General features: G+C 45.7%; 2 protein-coding genes, 2 non-coding genes and 1 pseudogene across 6 annotated transcripts; 1 reads left to right on the plus strand and 4 right to left on the minus strand.

Annotated features, from left to right (window-relative positions):
• Nucleotides 1-541: 541 nt before the first annotated feature.
• Nucleotides 542-4920, minus strand: RACK1 (receptor for activated C kinase 1). Of its 2 annotated transcripts, XM_025446737.3 has the most exons (8): nucleotides 4675-4920; nucleotides 3562-3733; nucleotides 2874-3021; nucleotides 2564-2659; nucleotides 2034-2144; nucleotides 1458-1598; nucleotides 975-1085; nucleotides 542-649 (listed from the first exon to the last, which is right to left on the minus strand). In XM_025446737.3, the coding sequence occupies exons 1-8, from the start codon at nucleotides 4781-4783 to the stop codon at nucleotides 584-586; spliced, it is 954 nt and encodes a 317-aa protein (XP_025302522.1). In that variant the 5' UTR covers nucleotides 4784-4920; the 3' UTR covers nucleotides 542-583. The 2 variants fall into 2 exon arrangements, with proteins under 2 accessions (XP_025302522.1, XP_048972414.1); XM_049116457.1 differs by lacking the exon at nucleotides 4675-4920 and having other exon boundaries at nucleotides 3558-3734.
• Nucleotides 3181-3259, minus strand: LOC112659740 (small nucleolar RNA SNORD96 family). Its single transcript, XR_003136482.1, has one exon. It is a non-coding gene; the product is annotated as a small nucleolar RNA SNORD96 family (small nucleolar RNA).
• Nucleotides 4323-4390, minus strand: LOC112659741 (small nucleolar RNA SNORD95). The gene has a single exon (XR_003136483.1). It is a non-coding gene; the product is annotated as a small nucleolar RNA SNORD95 (small nucleolar RNA).
• Nucleotides 4921-4934: 14 nt separating the features above from the next.
• LOC112659669 (transcription initiation factor TFIID subunit 9-like) overlaps nucleotides 4935-19723 on the plus strand; it is a 149511-nt pseudogene continuing 134722 nt past the window's right edge.
• Nucleotides 9249-19541, minus strand: TRIM52 (tripartite motif containing 52). Of its 2 annotated transcripts, none has more exons than XM_025446738.2 (2): nucleotides 17994-19541; nucleotides 9249-12569 (listed from the first exon to the last, which is right to left on the minus strand). In XM_025446738.2, the coding sequence occupies exons 1-2, from the start codon at nucleotides 18771-18773 to the stop codon at nucleotides 12408-12410; spliced, it is 942 nt and encodes a 313-aa protein (XP_025302523.1). In that variant the 5' UTR covers nucleotides 18774-19541; the 3' UTR covers nucleotides 9249-12407. The 2 variants fall into 2 exon arrangements, with proteins under 2 accessions (XP_025302523.1, XP_025302524.1); XM_025446739.2 differs by lacking the exon at nucleotides 9249-12569 and adding an exon at nucleotides 12751-14833.

Consider the following 19723-nt stretch of genomic DNA (forward strand, 5'->3'; position numbering starts at 1 on the left):
GGAAGTCCTTTTTTTTTTTTTAAACCTAGTGCAATCTTATTTCCATATTGTGATAGTCACACACACACACCCCCTGAGTGACCCAGTTTTTTAATTGGCACCCTCCCTCTTCAGGATACAGTTGAAGATCATCTGCTGATCATTGCTGTTTTGTGTATATTAATGCTCTGAGGCTTTAGGACTACAGTTTTCCTAAGACTCTTGACATTTCCCAAATCTGAGATTGTATCTTGCTGAAATACCATGATAAAATTGAAGGAAATGGAAATGGAAGATCTCTATAGGCTATTTCAAAAGTATATTACTTAGATAGCTACCACTTGAGCAAAAGCCAGGTGTGATTAAGAGTTCAAAATACTGTGTTTTATAATACTGCTTTGAGGAATTATCTGTTCAATTATTTATGTCATAAAGCTAGAACTGAGGTTTTACGATTCCTAAAGAACATTTTCTGCAAGCTTAGAGGATTTATACCTGAGACACAAGTCATTGTGATGCAATACAGCATTAGAAGGTAGCTTATCAGAGAAAAACAAACAAGTCAGAAAACCAATGTTTTATTCCTAAAGTTCTGCCATCATTTCTAGCGGGTGCCGATGGTCACCTGCCACACACGCACCAGGTTGTCGGTGTAGCCAGCAAACAGAGTCTGCAAGGGAGAAAGGACAGCGACAGGTCATGTCAGAGTCACAGAACTCTGCATTTCTAGTAAAAAGATGGCCTTTTAAGATCACCAATCCTTGAACCATCAGGTTGTAGGTGGTATGTATTCCAAGAGAAGGTAATTAATAATCACTGCTAGATCGATCAATTTTCCTTCCAATGCCAGAACATGTACTCTGTTCACTGACAGTTAATCTGGTCCTCCCAAATCAACCTGGCTAATTTTATCACTTTACTTTATGTCAAAGACACACCAAGAATAAAGGAAGAGAGAAAAGGTAGAAGCCAAGTCACTTCAGAGACTCACTTACCTGGCCATCAGCAGACCAGGCCAGAGAGGTACACTGGGGTGGCTCTGCCTTGCTGCTGGTACTGATAACTTCTTGCTTTAGTTCATCTACAATGATCTTGCCTTCCAAGTCCTGGGGAATGGGCAAAATCAGGATAAGGAGGGACTCTGCTACAGGCATCCAGTTGGGAGTAGAGGCTGAGTATGTTACTGAACAGCCTAAAATACAGGAATGCCTCCCCCTGCCCCCAGAACAGTCTAGATCAACTTGTGCTGAAGTTGAGTAAGTTGTCATCCCCCTTAGTAGACAAGTGTCTGCCACCACTGCAGATCCCAGTCTTGGAAAGCTGTTACCTTGCTCTTCCTGGATCTCCACTGCTAGCCGCATGGTTAGCAGGTATTCAGAAAGCTCAAATCCCAGCAGTGACAGATCAGGAAATCACAACATTACCAGGACTCAGAGAGTACAGCCAGGTGTTCAGCCTTAACTGTAGCCCACACTCACCCAGATCTTGATGCTGGGGCCCGTGGCAGCACATAGCCAGTATCGGTTAGGACTGAAGCATAGGGCATTGATGATGTCTCCACCATCAAGTGTATAAAGGTGCTTGCCTTCATTGAGATCCCACAGCATGGCTTGGCCATCCTGGGAAGACAGGAAAGGTGAGTCAGGGCAATATGAAACCCATTGCAGTTGTTAATCTTAACTGCCTCAAAAATTTTTTTTATTACTTAACAGTCCCCCTTCCCCCGCAAACTTCCCAAAAACTAATGAATGATTCAAATACCAATATTTATCTCTGAATGCCTTTCCTTTAATGCAGGGCACCTCACCAACCCTACGATGTCTCTGACAACTTCTAAATAAATCAGTTCTGAAAAGAACAATCAGTTCTGAAAAGAACAGTTTCAAGAAACCAGCTTTACTGAAAACAATCTTTTTCTTTAAAACAGTATGCCTTATCTATGTCATTTCCAGGAAGCAATCTTAAGATATTTATTCTTGGTTGCTACCTCAATATCTTAAATATCTTTTTAAAACAGTCCCTCACTGAGTAGTAAACTCCCAGTTTCTGAATACCTTCCCTCCAGAAGCACAGAGAGATCCATCCGGAGAGACGGTCACGGTGTTCAAGTAGCCCGTGTGGCCGATGTGATTGGTCTTCAGCTTGCAGTTTGCCAGGTTCCATACCTAGGTTTGGTAAGGTGGAGGGTAAAAGGTGAAGAATCTGGCTCTGAACCAACTGGGGTCAGGACTGCTCAGGACAAAAAAGGCACGATTTACTTAATTTAAAAGCATTCCAGGACAGGGTGACCATTTTTCATTCTATCAGTAACAAAAATGTTAAAAAGAATTTGTCTTGGTCACCTAAGGGACAATCAAGATTAAAAAAGGTAACAAATGTTCTATGTGTTGCTTTATGAGGGACACTGGGCTTCATGAGCTACTTCAGACCAAATATCAAAAACCACTGGCCTGTACTTAGAAGAGTGCAACAGGAAAAGTGAACCGAGGGACAAAGCTTTCAAACTTAGATCCTATGACCACCTGAGAGGCAGTGGGAGAACATTCTGGCTGGTGAAGGCCCTATACCCTGGCTCCAAGCTCACCTTGACCAACTTGTCCCAACCACAGGAGACAATGATGGGATTGCTGCTATTAGGTGAAAATCGGACACAAGACACCCACTCTGAATGGCTCTCGTCCTGCAGAGGATGGAAAAGAAATTAGAGAAAGTATCCTGTCTCCATGAAACCAGAACCTCACCTTCCCTCAGTTACATGGAAGTGTTCACAACCCTAGAACCCAAACCATTAATATCAAGAGCTCCCTTTATAGAGTCCAGGCCAGGCTTAAAATCACCTTAAAGCCAAGGTTAAGAAGGGTGGGAGAGAAGTTTCTACATGTGCCTTCAGTTACCTGTACGGTGTACTTGCATACACCCAGGGTATTCCATAGCTTGATAGTTTTATCTCGCGACCCAGAAACAATTTGCCGGTTGTCGGAGGAGAAGGCCACACTCAGCACATCCTTGGTATGTCCTACAAATCTGCGTGTGGTGGTACCCCTGAGGAGGAGGACGTGGTCAGTCTCTAGATGCCTCAAACACTCTTCCACATCAGAATGTTTCCCTGGTCTGTTCCTGTCTCACTGGAGCTGCCATTACTCACATGACCCTGGACATAGGTCTGATCACAACAGGCCCATGGTTGAGCATATATGAGAGTATCCCTTCAGAATTGCAGGACATGTCCTCACTCCCACGTAGGGATTGGCTGACAATGTCATCTGTCATCACTGGGATGCTCATTATGCCCGGCCATCCAAGTACTGAGCTCCCAAGATAAAACATGTTCAACACTTGCCTACTCCCAACCACAGTATGTGGTAAAACTCAACCAGCCCACTCCTCTAACAATTCTGCATAACTAATTAAACCAGCAAGGATAGAAGCCAAACAATCCCAACTACCTTTTCTAGGTACTTTCTTGCCTTAAGTACCCACAATGAACCTCAATCTCCCTTGGAAACCACCGCCCAACAGCATCTACCTCATTTTTGCCTAGCCTTTGCCCAGTGTCCCAGAGTTAAATGAGCAGCTACTTGCGTTGTGAGATCCCAGAGACGAAGGGTTCCATCCCAGGAGCCTGAGAGGGCAAACTGGCCATCTGAGGAGATGACCACGTCACTAACAAAGTGGGAATGACCCCGAAGAGCACGCTGTGGGATGCCATAGTTAGTCTCATCCCTAGTCAGCTTCCACATGATGATCGTCTTATCTAAGGAGAGGTAAAAAAGAAAACTCAGTGAGTTAACAGCCCACTTGCTGACCTACTGGATAATCCAGGATCCCTCAGTGTCATCGGTGGACTTAAAAGGTAACAAATTAAGGACTCTCAAGGGGGAAGAACTACAGGGTGTGAGCTGTTACTAGTCAAGGCCAAGGTGATTGGCTATTCAAAAAAGATTCAAGTAGAACTAAGCAATGCCATGAAAATTAAACTCTGGTGTGCAGAACTTTAGCATATTATGGATGCCCCTTTCTGACAGATCAATTCAATTCTTGGAGTCTGATCTGAGGTCTAAAGCATAAACACTGCTGCTTGGCTGTGGGATTCCTACAATCACTAATGGCTGCATTCGGAAAAATTGCTTTACATCCTACCTGACTGGATGCTTTCACTGAAACGTGTTAGTAACAACAAGTTTTCCAATTACTCTCCAAACATGATCCTGGCCTCAGACTATTTTTTAATAGTGTGGGGGCCAGCAAAAGGCACAAGAAGCCTCCGAATGCTGCCAGGTTCAGTGAATGAAAAGAAACGAGGGGAGTTCTTGCAGTCTATCCACTAAGCACGGGCCGGGCGTAAGCTCAGAAACAGCCTCTGGTTCTCAGCACAGGTACTCAGATGGCATGTTGGCATCATCACCGCTCCGCCCGACCCCGTATCTCCTGAGCACACTCAGCTACACACCTACACACATCTGCGAGAAGATGGGCAAGAAATAAAACCCCAACCCTGCAATCCTCCTGGCGACCACGAGCTGACCTAGGTCTCCGTCTCTGCCAAGCGGGGATGGTTCGCGGGTTTATCCAAGCGGAGGCCGTGGCCCGGGTCCGCATGCCCCAACTCACACCCGGACGGAGTATTCCAAGTCGCCAAGCGACACGCGCAACCCACTTATCCCTCAATCCTTTGCCCCGCACCTTAGCCCGTACCTCGAGAAGCAGACAGTATCATGTCTGGGAATTGGGGAGTGGTGGCGATCTGAGTCACCCAGCCATTATGGCCCTTGAGGGTGCCACGAAGTGTCATCTGCTCAGTCATAGCGGCGGCGAGAGCGAGTGTCGCCGCGGCGACAAGGATGGAGATGGATAGTTCAGAAGGACTAGCAGCACAGCCGCTCCCGACAAGGCCCTCCAGAGGAAAAGAAGGAAAAGGTCCCCGCCGGAACCGGAAATACCCTCCCGTTCGAGCAAAAATGGCGGCCCCCGTTATTCACTCCTGCCTAAGATGGCGGCGCCTCGTAAGTCAAAAGGCGAGATGAAATGGCAAAACTTTATGGTCGCCTCCGCCATGCAACATAATTTGGCAGTGCCATGCCAAGTCATTCTGAAACCAACTCCACCAGGTGTTTAAAAAGGCCCCTCAAACATCCACTGAGGCGTGATGTATAAGAAGACGAAGAGGGGACGGGCACAGACAGCATGTTCCCATAAGGAACATCCGGCGCCTTCCCTGCCCCCACGTGGCACAGCGCGAGCCCTGCCTTTTCCGCTTGGTGGTCTGAAGGGCCAGGCTGAGGGAGCTCAATTTCGAGGTGAGAACTGCCAGTAACGGTAAGGAATATGAAAAATATGGTATTCAGTTTTTGAAATACACTGTACTTAGGTGAACCAGTAAACTCTGACTGATTTCCTTCGCAGAGGGCAACTCCTCCCTGGAGAGGTTTTTGCTTTGAGGGAATTGGCTGAGGCACTCCCTGTCCGGAAGGACCTAGTCCAGGCAGAAGTAAACACAGGAACAGGTTACGGAGCGGAAAACCGGGGAGGAACGAACAATCGGCCCGTGGGCTGCATGTCCGTCCCCGGCTCCCACCTGGGCAGGAGCGCGGAGAGCCGACGCAGAGACAGAGACCCCGAGAGCAAAGGCCTCCGGGTTCTGACTTACGGGTCTCGAGTGAAAGCGGGCTCTGAGCCTCACCGCCTCTCAGGCAGGTCTGCGGGTCTGGGGAGTCCAGACGTGCCCCTAAGGAGGTTCCACCTGCCTGGGACACCGTGGATCAGGGTTCCCAGGTTGCCTACCGGCCTCCTGTTTAGCCGCATGGTACGTGAATATGTAGTGCCTCCTTGATAACTGAGAGACGATGCTGGCAGGCAGCGCTCCTGTCACATACTTTTTGAAGGGGGAGAGGTACCAGGGTGGTACCATTCGCTATCATCTAAGCAAAATAAGGGGGGGGGGGGAATTATACATAATAAGTATTTATTTTCTGTTTGTAACATGTATTAATTTTAGTTTCATATCTGTGAAATGAGGTTGGAAATAATAGTACCCACCCAAAATGGTGTTGAAAAGAGTAAATGAGTTATGGTAGGTAAAGGGCCCAGAACAATGCTTGGCAGAATAAATGCAGGCAAACTTAGCACCTCTTGGGTACCAGGCCCTGTTTTAGGTCTTGAGGGATACAGCTGTGAGCAAGAGGGGGGTGAGGACCAGGTTTTTTTGGAGTTTACATTTGATGGAGTGAGGGGGAAGGAAATTGGAGCAAAGAGACGAAGAAGGAGACAGCCCTGTGGATACACGGGAGGATAAGGTTCTGGGGGCAGGGATGCTCAGTGCAAAACATCCTGGAGGTGTTGGAAGTGCTGAAAACCGAACAGTGAGATAGGCGTGAGGGGCAGCTGACAGAGGGCCCGCAGTCTGGGGGAAAGAACATGGCTCCTCAGGGTGGTTGCTGTTCTGAGTAGGCTTCAAGGGCTCCAGTTGCGAAGGTCATTTAAATGCCTCCGTAGCACCCCCAATTAGCTGTCTTTTTCTTCTAACACTAAACTCGAAGTCGACCCCAACCCTGACCTGTTTTGGTAATGGGAGACCCTTACTTTCACCCACACCAGTATCCAGTTCACTGTTCATAGCTCGGGTCGTGCCAGTGCCCTGGGCGGTTGGGACAAATAGAGAGGTGAGAGATTTCCACGCTGTGGAAATGCACAGAGCAAACACTCCCCTGTGTTGGCCTGTACATGCAGAGGATTTCCTCTCAGTTCAAGAATACGCGTTCCTTCATCTCCTGCCTTCACCCAAGAGATCCTTGGTTAGTCATATTATATTTACTCCTCTCGAGAAATCTCATTTGGCTCTCTGTATTCTTGAATTTTGCTAAGGAGCCCCTGTGGAATCAACATCTCTGAAAGAGGGCCAGGAGGACAGGTTTAAAACAAGCCTCCCAGGTCTCTCACGCATGCTCAAGGACTCGACCTTTCGTCACCACCAGGCCCCTTTCCAGAGGGGGCCGTTCCTCGGCTAGCCTCGTCCTCCCCAGGCTCACCTCTGCGCAGCCCTTTCCCAGAGTCCTCTGGCCACAGAGACCAAGATTTCTGTAGGTGTCTTTGGCCTCCCGCAATTCCATGGGCGTCTCCCTGTACCGGCCCCTGGCAGTGCCCCCTCCTCTGGGGCCAAGGGGGGGAATCTCGGGTTTTCCCCTGGAACCCACCAATACCCATCTGGCAATGTCAGCAGAGGAGAGGGAGAAATGGAATATAGTGGAGTTCCCAGATGACCAGACTGTAGGATTTGGGCTTTTCCACCTTGGAGTTTTTCTCCAATCATCACCACCTGGTCTCTCCTCTCTTGGAGAAGATTCTGGCAAGCCACAAAACCACTGAGGGGTATTCATGAATTGAGGGAGGCCTGACCCTGACTCTGGGGACACTTTGGGTATAGCTAGGGGCAGGGATGGCATGTAGCAGCAGCCTTTCCCTCTCAGCCCAAGCTGGAGTTGAGCCCCATACATGCCTGCTTCCGTTTGGGGCCCCAAGGCTCCCTGCTAGGCATGTGGACCCACCTGGACTCCTCAAGCCTGGCCCTTTCCAGGGGGCTGACTTCTCTTGGCTGCTAGACGCATCCTAAGAATAAGCCTGTGCTTTCCACAGTAGTCTGCTGCCTGCCCAAGCAGGCCTGGGTCCGGCCTTTGGGCCTTTTCATCCTGGGTCTTTGATCTTTCCCTCTAGGAGGCAGAAATCTGTTGGAGGGCTCCACCTGACCTTGGGTGAAATTGGGGAAAGTTACTCTGCAGAGCCTTCTTTCAGCTCCCCAGGCCACCCCTCTCGTATGTTCCCCACCCACTGGTCCCATGCCCTGGGCTGCCTGTCCTCTCCTCTGTCCCCACTGGCAGCCTGTCCTCTGGGCTGCCTGTCCTCTCCCATGTCCCCACTGGCAGCACTTCCATTCCCACACAAGGTAAACATCCCAAAAGAGAATTTGGAGATTCTTTTCTAAGGAAGTCTGTCTCACCATTCCTTTTCTGCTGGGAATCCCTAAGATCAGCACAGCGGGGAGAAGCCCCTCTGGTTTCCCTGCTAGAGGCCCATGACCTCTTCTAGGAACAGAGGCCTCTGTTCCCTCCTGCCAGCATTCAGGAGGTGAGACAGGTCTTCCCTTGAATGAAGTGATGAGTACTGTTGTGGGTGATAGGTGAGGGGCTGAGGGAAAAGGTTGCGGCCAAGACTACAGGGCCTCTGTCAGCTAAAGCAAGTGTCTTCCCTTCATTTTGCTGTTCCTCTGTAGATTCAGTATGGTTGGCACCATACTCCTTTTATGGCTACGCTGGCTCTCCCCATTCCTCCATCAGTTCTCTCCCACACAGGAGGCCCACTATATCCCACCCCCACTTTCCTTAGTTAACTAAGCTTCCTCAGGTCTCAATTCAGGTTGTACCTCAGAGAAACCCTCTGTGACTCTCAAGTCTGGGTTAGGCTCCTTGTTTCATGCCCTGATTGTGTGGTGTGTGGGGCCTCCACAAACTTAACTCAATCTGCCCTTATTTGAATCTGTCAGGGCTTTACTCAGTGCCCTGAGGTCAGGGACTGGTCTGTTTTGTCTCATATGCTGTTGCTGGTACAGGGTTTGGTTGTGGAAGATTCTAACCTTGGTCACCAGCCTCATAGGCTGAATAGTTAAAACCAAGTATTTAAAGGGTGTTTCAGGTGGAGGGATCACCATGGGGAAGAGGTATTAGAGTGGTTTGCATGCAGAAGTTTGGGGGATCGTTTCAAATGGGAAGGTAGGAGAGTGAAACCCAAGGTGTTCAGGGAGCCCCTACTGGGAAGGAGTTGTCTGCTGAAGAATTTTGTCCTGAAGCCTAGGACTGCCTCATCAGTATTATCTAATCCCTCTCCTGCCTAGACTTGATTTTGCTGACAGTCATTCGTTGTCAGTAGAAGGTAGGTTGGAGGAGTAAGACAAGAAATAAGAGGAATTCAGAAGCTGGACAGGAGGGTCTATAGGATGGTCATGAGAGCCCTACAAAAGGAGGGACTGAGGACTTCCCAATGGCCTTGAGTGAGGGATTCAGCATCTCCTCTAATCTATTTCTATCCTTCCTACCATACCTCTTTCACTCCAGTATCTAGAATTGGGCTCTGATTATAGAAACTATTTCCTGATCTAGGCCTAGAGAATTAAGCTCAAAAAGGTTGGAAGGAAACATAGAAAGTTCTGTTGTTCTTGTAGGTCCTGTTCCATTATCCTGGTGAGGTGGGATATGATATTAAGTCAATGCCAGAAACAGATGTTACAAAGAAATCACATATCGTTTATGTTTCTTAGTAAATATTTAGTGTCCATCTTAGGCAGGAATCTGCAGTCAGTCAGATTTTCTAACAGTCCCCTGGAAAACTGCTAAGGAACTCTGTTGGGTTTTCCCTGGGAGATGGACTGTAGGATTCCCCCTGGCCTTAAGTGCTCCAGCAGATATGCAGTCGAAGATTGTGGAGGTGGGCATGATCCAGGCAGGTATGGACCGTAGTCCAGGTAGAATTATAAGATATGCTAGGAGAATGCAAGCCTCTGGCTCGTTAAAGGATTTAAAACAGCATTAGGTGGTAGGGAGAAACAAGAGGTGACACAAGGTGCCTTTTTTCAACTTTTTACCTGGAAGAGAATTTGATATATGTTCTATTGATAGAACATATTCTAATATGTTGAAATGGAACTATGAGGTTGGCCAGCTTACCACAAGATAAGAGGGCTGAAGAGGAAATAATCCTTCCTGCTCATACTCAGGTTAAATAGCCAGAGCTTGTTGAGAAATTCCGTCCTTTGGTAGAGGAGAGGATTCTATGTACTTAGGAAATGGCAGATTAAAAGGGGGTGTGACCTCTAGGGATCCTCTTCCAGGTGACCTTGGTCCTTCATCTTTGTGGGGCCCTGCTGGGTACCAAGTGGAATTGTCAATCAGAAGTCTCTGACCAACTCTGCATCTGAGTCCTTTAGGATGAGGTAAAAGATTATGAAGGCCTAAGCATGAACTTCAGTAGATATGGAAGAATAAGCCCCTCCCTGTTTGTTAAGGCTATTTCTAGTTCAAATCTATTTAAGGCCATTTTCTTCCTCCTTTGGGACGGGTAGAGGTGGGAGAAGAGTAGTAACTTAGAGAGCCAAGAGAGCCATTTTCTTCCTTTGCTCGTCTACTGTCACATCTCTTCCTACAACTCATATGCTTAGATGAGCTGTTTCCCCATACCCAGGGTTCTCATTCTCTACTTCTGAGGACTCTGGTTTGTGGGCAAAGACTGTATCATTAAAAGTTAAGTTTGTCACCACTTTTAGCTCTCACAGTCTCCTCCTTTTCAGTCCTGTTATTCCTACAACCTCTCACTTTCTCTTTTCTCATTATCACTGCTAGCAAACTGCTTTCCTTTCTAGGACTCCATGATCTCTCTACCACCACCCTCTGTCAGGATTTAGGTGTGAGAGGAGAAAGGGAAGAACCCACTAACCTACTTTAATGCTAGGTTTTCCCCCATATCCCATTGTCAAAAAGTCAGGAACCAAGTAACTAATTATTTATACTTATATTCCTCCTATTTTGAGGCCCCAGCCTGGCTCTTTTTCTGGGAAGAGGGTAATGCAGCTTGTTTTTTAGCTTTTTCCTATTAGAATTCTCCCCTATCATATTTCCCACATGTGATCCATATGAATCACAAGTAGAGCTAGTTCAAGACTGTTTTAGTCATATTTTAAAAAAAAGTACAAGAAGGCCTTCTTTTAAATATTTTCTTCTATGCCTAAAAATACCACCTTCGAGCTTACCTCTCTCTCTCTCTTTTTTTAAAGATTTTATTTATTTATTCATGAGAGACAGAGAAAGAGGAGAGAGAGAGAGGCAGAGACACAGGCAGAGGGAGAAGCAGGCCCCATGCAGGGAGCCCGACATGGGACTGGATCCCGGAACTCCAGGATCACGCCCTGGACTGCAGGCAGGCACTAAACCGCAGAGCCACCCAGGGATCCCAGAGCCTACCTCTCTTGATTGGGAAAAGAGTTGTCTCATTTCTTTTTCATTTTCCCCTTCAGACTTGGCTCTACTCCTGAGAATCCTAGAAAGGATCAGAATTCAACCTGCCTTGTTTCTATGGAACTGTACAATTAAATGTGATTTGACAGCCACCAGTCATATATGGCGATTTCAAATTAATTAAAATTAAATACAATGAAAAATTCAGTTCCATATTGCATTAGGCATATTTCAAGAGCTCAAGCCATATGTAGCTAGTGGTACCTACTATATCAAACAGCAGATTTAGAACACTTCCGTTGTTGCAAAGTCCTTTTAGACCTGGTATGGCAGGCTGTCTTGTGTCCCCCTTTTTGTTATCCTATTTTATCAGTCAATAAATGTTTGTAATAACTTCACCGTTGCAGGGTAACTTTCAGAGTGGGTCAGGGATTGGGGATGGGAAATAGCATAGAATCTGTAGGTCCTGTAAAGGTTTCTGGAGGCATGGCATAGAGGCCAGTGGCAGAGGAGACTTCGGTTTCAAGGAAGTGCTTTAGGGGCTGATGTTATATGTATTAACCCAGGACTACCCCACTCTAACAGGAGCAGACAGGCTCTGGTTTTATAAGTTTTGCATAATGCTTAAAAACCAAAGCAAAAAAAATAACTGCTCTATGATCCTGCTGGAACTGATGTTTGCTGATTTCCTTTTCTTACTCATCATTCATTTCTAGATCTTCATTTCATATACTGCTTTATCTGTCATAGTCCTTTTCCCCCAAATGGCAGTGACAGGCAGCTCTGGTTTAAAAAAAGGTTTGCTGACTCTGACACCTGCCTGCCAAGAGCTCAGAGAAGTAGGAGTCCTATCAATTAATCAATTTACTAAGACTGCATTTAATAAGGTTCTAGCTAGGTGGAGCTGTTCTTCCATTGAACACTTTTAAACACCTAGGTCTCAGTCACTGGCTATAGGGCATAAGTAAAGCTGGTAATGGCACATCTGTGGATTTGACCACTTACCCTGAGTCTAGACTAATGATTCTCAAACATGGGTGATTTTGCTTCCCTCAACCCTCTCCACAAGACATCTGGAAATGTTGGGAGACGTTTGTGGTTTTCACAGCTGGTGGAGAGGTGCTACTTACGTCTGACTTCCATCCTACTCTATCCAAGGGTGCTGTGAGCCATCCTGCAATGCACAGGATGCCCCCCCACCCCCTGCAAAGGATTACCTTACTCAAAATGTCAGTAGTGCTGAGGCTGAAAAACACTGGTCTAGACTACAGCATGGAAGTTCTTAAAGCCAAGAGTACTCATAAGGTCCAGGCTCAGTGAGATAATAATTAGGGCCAGCAAATGTCTGTTAAATTGAGAAGGAAGAAAATTAGCAATCAGTGGGACTGTGGCCTCCATAAAACCGAAGGGCAGGTATAATTGGAGTGTGTTTGACTACACTAGAAGGCTAAGAGCTAAGGTCATAGTGCAGTTGGAGGTGAGGATTTCAGATGTGTAGCAAGTCTGTGTAAAGATGAGGTCCCAGGTACACCCACAGGAACAGCTTGTAGCAAGTTTAAACACTCTGACTTGTGATACAGCAGTCAACAGCTGAACCTAGTAGGAAAAACATTCAATAAACATTAGAATCTGGTGAATGTGGATATACCAGTTTTTCTGAATGTTTCTGTAACGCATACCTCTACTTTTCATACACCTAAAAATCTCACATTCTGTCACCTTCAGTGTTATTTAAAATTTCACAATTAAGTATCATGACTAAAAATCAAAGCAGTGATAATTTTGGGAAGCAAAATTTATTCAGAAGATGTGATAACCATGTTACTGTTAAGCTTTAACTTTTCTTTCCTGGGTGGTATAGAAGATGTAACAAAACACAAGCGGCTTTAACAATAATCTTGTATTGTTTTCTCCCCGCAGCAAGATATATACCCCCCCATAAGAGCTTTTAAGATGTAAAGAGAAAATGGAATAAACTCTTCTCATCTGTTTAGACATTTTACATCCCAGTTTCTCTATAGAGTACTTATATGAAAGTTTCTAGTCAAAACAATCAGACTTTGAGTTACACATAGTCCCCTTGAAATTCTTTAAGTGAGAACAAAATATCAGTGAAAACATTCTTTCTTAAAACACCACAAGTAGGTTTTAAGAACAGTAACCCAAAATAGCTCTGGCTATTTAAGTTTTTTTTTTTTTTTTTTGTAATAACATTTATGAATCTAGTCCTTGAAAGATTGGCCAAGCAAATTAGACATATTTAGTATGAGTTTGCTATGTGTAGCTGGATTTCTGGCCAATCTTGCTTAAAGTTTTTTGTAACAAGCAGTGATGTTGGTGACTGCTTTTTGACATTTCATGGTCATGGTATCTTAAGCTTCAATGCATTAAATTCTGCTGAGTTTTAATTTTTGAAATTTTAAAGTATAGATTCTCTTTAGATGATGTTCCAAAATCAGAGGGTTATTTTGTCATTGGCGTTCCAAAATCAGTTCTGTCCATAAATTCAGCTGAATACAGTTCTTTGACAACCAGGGAACCTCAGTTTGTAGGAGCAAATACTCTCAAAGGCATTCTAAACTGATCTTCAAAAATCAAGGCAAACTGGGATCAAACCAGGGTTATGCTGACAGCAAGGTGAGGATTTCCAGTAGATTACTGGCCTATTGATGGAAGTTGATGCTTGGTGGTGATGGCTACAATACAGTTTTCTTCAGTTTCTTTGCCAAAAACCAAGGTCGAAAGCATTCCACTGCTGTAGCACTACCAATGTATACCTTTTTCCCTCCATCAGTTCATTTGCTATAGCTTCAAAAATACTGTCTTTAGTGAACAAGTATTAGGCTTATGAAACCAGCACACTCACAGTTTTTAAAGCCTATTTCAAACATAAGCAAAGCACATTTTTATCAGGATATTCTTCTCAACTAAGCAAAGAAGGATGAGCTAATGTTTTTAAAAACTGAGTTTTCATATACTCAGTCATTAATTCAGAGTTAAGATTATAGAAGTAGATGAACAAAGTCTGGAATTCCTCAATTTGCTCTCAACGTTGTGGCGGCACTTGGAATGCAACACTTCGCAAGTTTCTCCATTTTTTTCTCCCTTGCAGTTAGAAGGGCTATTTAATATTATGCTTTCATAGCCTTTGAAGATTGCTGTTAGTATTCCAATACTGTCCAGTCTTAAAGCTGCAGAGAATTGTGCTTTGCAGAATATGCCACTGTTTTTATGTCATAAATTTAACAGTGTTTGGCATGGTGTCACTGCCCAACATTTTCAGGTAACTCAACTGAAGAAGTTGACCCTATCTTCTGCATCATAATATGAATATATACTTGATAAAAGCCTTAACAATTTTTTTTGGTTGCCATCTTTAGCTACCTCAAAGGAGAAAACAGAAAAAGGAGGAGTATTGATTATGGAAGCATCTGGTCCTTCTTGCCAAACGATGAATGATTTTATTGGTGGCAGAGAAGTACAGGCATCCAGTTATGCCTGTGCCCCAAGAAGTGAAATCGTTGTTCATTTCTTTTTTATACACCCATCTGCTGCCTAAAACCTGACACCATTTAATGGTGTCCTTGGTCAAATATAAATGATCTTACTTTCATAATCTTCTTTTTTTTTTTTTTAAAGATTTTATTTATTTATTCATGATAGTCACAGAGAGAGAGAGAGGCAGAGACATAGGCAGAGGGAGAAGCAGGCTCCATGCAGGGAGCCCGATGTGGGATTCGATCCAGGGTCTCCAGGATCATGCCCTGGGCCAAAGGCAGGCACCAAACCGCTGCGCCACCCAGGGATCCCACTTTCATAATCTTCTGATTCTAGCTTGAATTTCAGAGTCAAGATGAACTCTCATGGGATGGACAAAATGGAAGATGTAAATAAGTAAGTTTTTCAGAGCTAAAAAGCCTCTTTTTATACAAAATTAAACTTTAAAAGAATATTAACCTCAAAACAACATTAATCATCTTGGATATATTATAAAAATAGCAGTATAAATAGCACTATACCCACAGTAAACATCTATGGCTACCCAGCCTGTCATACCTCATTAATTATAGGCCTCACTCTGAATGCTTCTTGTTCTATCTTTGTATTCCCACCAGCCAAAGAGTTCTTAACACACTAAATATAATTTTATAAACTATAAATTCCCATATCTGCAATGCTAATATAATTTGTGGAGGGAGAAAATGCCTTTCTCTCCTATTTCTGAAAATCACGGACTACTCCTTAAGAATTTGAGTAACAACCCCCTACTCAGTCCCTAAAATTAAAAAGCCTGCTCACCTCCAAAATAGATTTAAAAATGTGTTGAATTGGTAGCTGACAAGAATTCTTTGTAACCAGAACCGTGTGATGGCTAATGCTTAACATTAAATAAATCATTATACAAAATTGGTTCCTTATAATTTTAACTATTATTATGAGTTTTATTCAGTAAAATTCTAAGTTATGCTACTGTAATGTATCTGTTGACCAATGAACGGCAGTAACAAAACTATGTCATGAATTACTAAGTTTATACATACGTAAAAGTTTTTACCTCTGCAGTGTAATTCCTATGTTTGGCAATACCATCTACCTAAATTCTGGTGTATGTTTAAAAATAAAAGTTTTATTTCTTTTTAAATATTCTATATTTTGAAAGGGATTATCTTCAATTTGTTCTATTTGGTTTTGGTGTTTATATTTACTGGTGTGCTTTATTAAGTAACTTCTCAAGTTTCAAATGAGTGTCATCTGGCTTCCTCAGTTGAAAAAACAATCTCCTTATGGTCTCATTCATTTGAGGAATATAAAAAATAGTGAAAGGGAATAAAGGGGAAGGAGAGAATATGAGTGGGAAATATCAGTGACGGAGACAGAACATGAGAGACACCTAACTCTGGGAAACGAACAAGGGGTAGTGGAAAGGGACGTGGGTGGGTAGACGGGATGACTGGGTGATGGGCACTGAGCGGGGCACTTGATGGGATGAGCACTGGGTGTGTGCCAACACTATATGTTGGCAAACTGAACTCCAATAAAAAATATACAAAAAAAAAGAAGAAAAGAAAAGAAAGGAAAGGAAAGGAAAGGAAAGGAAAGGAAAAGAAAGAAAAGAAAAGAAAAGAAAAGAAAAGAAAAGAAAAGAAAAGAAAAGAAAAGAAAAGAAAAGAAAAAAAAATAAAACAATCTCCTGGCTAAGTTGGCTTTCAATTAAAATTTCAGTTTCAGAATCCTTACAAAAAGTTCTAACAGAGGAATGAAAGGTTACCTTCTTACTTCAACTTCAGTGTACTAAACCCCAGAAGTATAGGACACAGTTTCTCCTGGAGGCAAACTTTGTTATCCTGGGGAAAGCATGGTGCTAGAGTGTGTCCTTAAAGTCAGGTTCATATGAATTTAGCAGTAATTTGTAGTTAAGATTTGCATCTTACTTGTAGGATGATGATAATAGCTAACTTACGATGCTTTAGGACAATGTTCTGTTTATATTTTGACTGAAACCCAGAGTAAGCAATACATTGTACTCTCAGACCAGGTACACATACATGCACATATAGTTTGAGAATTTCCTAAGGGATCCCTGGGTGGCGCAGCGGTTTAGCGCCTGCCTTTGGCCCAGGGCGCGATCCTGGAGACCCGGGATCGAATCCCACATCGGGCTCCCGGTGCATGGAGCCTGCTTCTCCCTCTGCCTCTCTCTCTCTCTCTGTGACTATCATAAATAAATTTTAAAAAAATAAAATAAATAAAAAAAATTAAAAAAAAAATTTCCTAAGACAGTGTTTACCTTGGTTTTGTTCCATGCACTCTGATGTTTTGTTTAATTTTAAAATAATGCTGGGCATGACCCATTTATTTTAAGACCCACTAATTGTTCAACACCCACAATTTAAAAACCACTGCTATAGGAGAACATGAGGAAATAGATTTTGTAAACTATAAAGCACCCTGAGATGTGAGCAGCTGCTAATGACCATCCAGGATAAAACTTATGGGCCTGAGACATCCTCTCCCTTCTTTGGCTACTGCTAGGACTCACTTTCACCTAGACTTTTGGTAAGGAAGACCATATTCAGGCTGTCATTGAGACAACTCGGTAATACTCAGATCAGGAAAGCACTGTATTTACCAAATCAGAACCCAAAGAAAAAAAGACGAGTTAGAGGAAAATCAAGTTAAGAAAAAAAAAAAAAAAGCAGATATCTGTTTAGTGCTTTATGGCTTATAAAATACTTTCACATACATGCTCTCTTAATCTTAAACCTGGGAGAAAAGTAAAGCCAAGAGGTAGGGACCTCCCCAAGATTAGACAGTGAGTGGCAGAGCTAGGTCATCTGACCTAAATCCCTCACTCCTTTCACTGTAATAAAATACAGGAAAGGAGAGTGATCAGGACATGAGGTTTATTCTGATCCATCAAAAAGATGAATTTTTGCCAGTCTCCCTCTATAGGGAAAACTAACCATACTGAAAAATGAGGAAGCAACCTCAGACTTTGGGAAGGGGGTGAGGCCAGTTGCACTTGTCAGTCCAGGACTCACACCTAGCATTTCACCCTACCAATACAGTCATCTGTTTTTTGGTGTGTGTGTGTGTGTGCGTGTGTGTTTCTTCCCCAGTCATGTTTTGACACTGTGCTCTGAGGTTCCAAATGTCATATTATCTTCAAGTACTATGGCTTTCCATTCCTATGTGTTAAGGGTCCTGGAGTCTTGGTGTTAGGTACAGACTCAGGACTCAACAGAGGGAAATCAAGTACTAGGGATATGTTACATACAGTCAGATTGAAAGGGAATAACCAAAGTAGTCAGCTTCTAGTGACTGTTGTGTTTTTTGCTCAGTTTCTCCTGGGGAAGCTGAACAGCCTCGAGCAATTTGTCTCTTTGGTGGACATATGTCCATGTCTCTCCACTACTGTGCACTCATCTCACAAAAAAAAAAAAGGTTCAACTAGTGAGTACCTATCTCTCCCAGTCCACTCCCTTCAACCCCTCAGGGCCTTTTCCTCCTGCCTCTCACCTTGTACTCCTGCACCACCTTCTCCAATGGCACCACGCTGTGCTGTTTGTGGCTCCTGGATTCTCGGCACACCACACAGATGGCCTCTTCATCCACCTCGCAGAAGAGCTTCAGGGCTTCCTGGTGTTTAGAGCAGATGCCCTGATCATTCCCCCGGCTTCCTTGATAAGGAGTGGGGCACATTTGGCGAATTATCTGCACCATGTTGGCCAGCTGCAAGTTGGGACGAAAGCTGCGACGGGTAAAGCTCTTTCGGCACTGGGGGCAGGTGAACTGACGTGGACGGGTGGGTGGAGGCAGATGGGTGTCAGGATACAGCTCTTGGTCGTCTTCGTTGTATTCTTCCAGTATCTCTTCTAAGTAGACGTCAATTCTCAGGTCATGTCTCAAGCCTCCCAGGTAATAGTGCCGGTCTTCCTCTTCTTCCTCCTGGTCCCACACATAGTCCATATTGTCCCGATTCCTGACCCCACCATCACCAACCCAGAGTTCATCATCTTCTTGGTCCTGGAACACTGCCTCATCACCATTACGCTGGTACAAAACCTCTCGAATAGAGTTGTCCCATCCACCGATGGCCCCCTCCACGTCGTCGTCCTCGTTCTCCCATTCATCCAACTCCTCGTCTTCCTTGCCCCACAGCTGGGTTACACACACTCGGCAGAAGTTGTGCCCGCAGCCGATGGACACGGGGTCCGTGAAGTAATCGAGGCAGATGGCGCACACCGCCTCCTCCTGAAGGGTCTTTATGGGGTTAGGAGTCGCAGCATAGCCAGCCATTTTAAAGCGCAGCCTGAGGATGCGGATGCGTCAGCCCGGAGCTGAGGGGCTGGGGGCCGGCTTGCAGGCCGGCCTCCCAGCTACGCTCGCGACCCAAGGCTGTTCTCAACCGCGCTCCTTCCCCCCAGGCCCGCAGAGATGCTTTGCTCCTCTCCTCCACAGGCTTCTCCCAGCTCAAGGCGCGAAAGCCCTCGGTCCGGACTCAGCCGCCCTCCAAGGGCAGTGAGGGCAGGACCAGGCTGCAGCCTCTGTTTTCCTCTGAGGCTCAGCTTGCAAACTCGGGTCCAGACACGTTTCTCGCCTCCCTCCGGGTTTGCCCGGCCAGCGGCGTCCTCTGGTGTCGGCGCCTCTCACCCAGCCTGAGGCAACAGAAAGTGACGTAGGCGCCGTAACCCGCTCGGGAAGGGGTAGACTGAGCTGACGGACGGCCACATCTCCACGATGCCTCGGGACGGGACACGGCTGGGAGCCCGGCCGGCCACTTAGCCGGCCAGGAGAGGAAAGGCGGGTGAGAAGAGGTAGGAGTGGAAAGGGAATCAGTCCACTTCAGCCACGGAGCGGTGCTTGCGCCGCTCCAGCCAGCCGGACACAAGGTCCGGGAGTCTCTCAGCCGAGCCAGGAGCCAGGAGCCAGGAGCCAGGAGCCAGGAACCGGCCCGAACCAAGGGCCCACGGCGGCCGCGCTAGCGCCCTCGCGCACTTCCGGCCCCTCCAGCCAGAGACCCCGTGGGGACGAGAACGCGGGCCCCTCCGGGACGGCGCTCGGGGGCGTGGCCTGCGGAGACGCGGCGGGGCGGGGCGCGGCGGGGCGGGGCTTCCGGGGGCGCGCCGTGGCCGTGCGTGCGGTTAGAGGCACCGGCGAGGGGACGCCTGCGTCTGCCGACCTACCCCTCAGCTCAAGCCCGCCAACCCCTTTCTCGCTGCGGGGAGGGCCTCAGCTTCGTCGCCTTC

Source organism: Canis lupus, chromosome 11 (genome assembly GCF_003254725.2).
Source record: "Canis lupus dingo isolate Sandy chromosome 11, ASM325472v2, whole genome shotgun sequence".
NCBI lineage: Eukaryota > Metazoa > Chordata > Mammalia > Carnivora > Canidae > Canis > Canis lupus.

Coding starts and splice junctions, on each gene's coding strand:
- RACK1 (XM_025446737.3), bottom strand. CDS start 4,783: ATGACTGAGCAGATGACACTTCGTGGCACCCTCAAGGGCCATAATGGC. Junction 2,145..2,563: donor GTTGGGACAAGTTGGTCAAG/GTGAGCTTGGAG, acceptor TACCAAACCTAG/GTATGGAACCTGGCAAACTG. Junction 1,086..1,457: donor GCCCCAGCATCAAGATCTGG/GTGAGTGTGGGC, acceptor CCCATTCCCCAG/GACTTGGAAGGCAAGATCAT.
- TRIM52 (XM_025446738.2), bottom strand. CDS start 18,773: ATGGCTGGCTATGCTGCGACTCCTAACCCCATAAAGACCCTTCAGGAG. Junction 12,570..17,993: donor AGGTGGTGCAGGAGTACAAG/GTGAGAGGCAGG, acceptor TTTTCCTACTAG/GTTCAGCTGTTGACTGCTGT.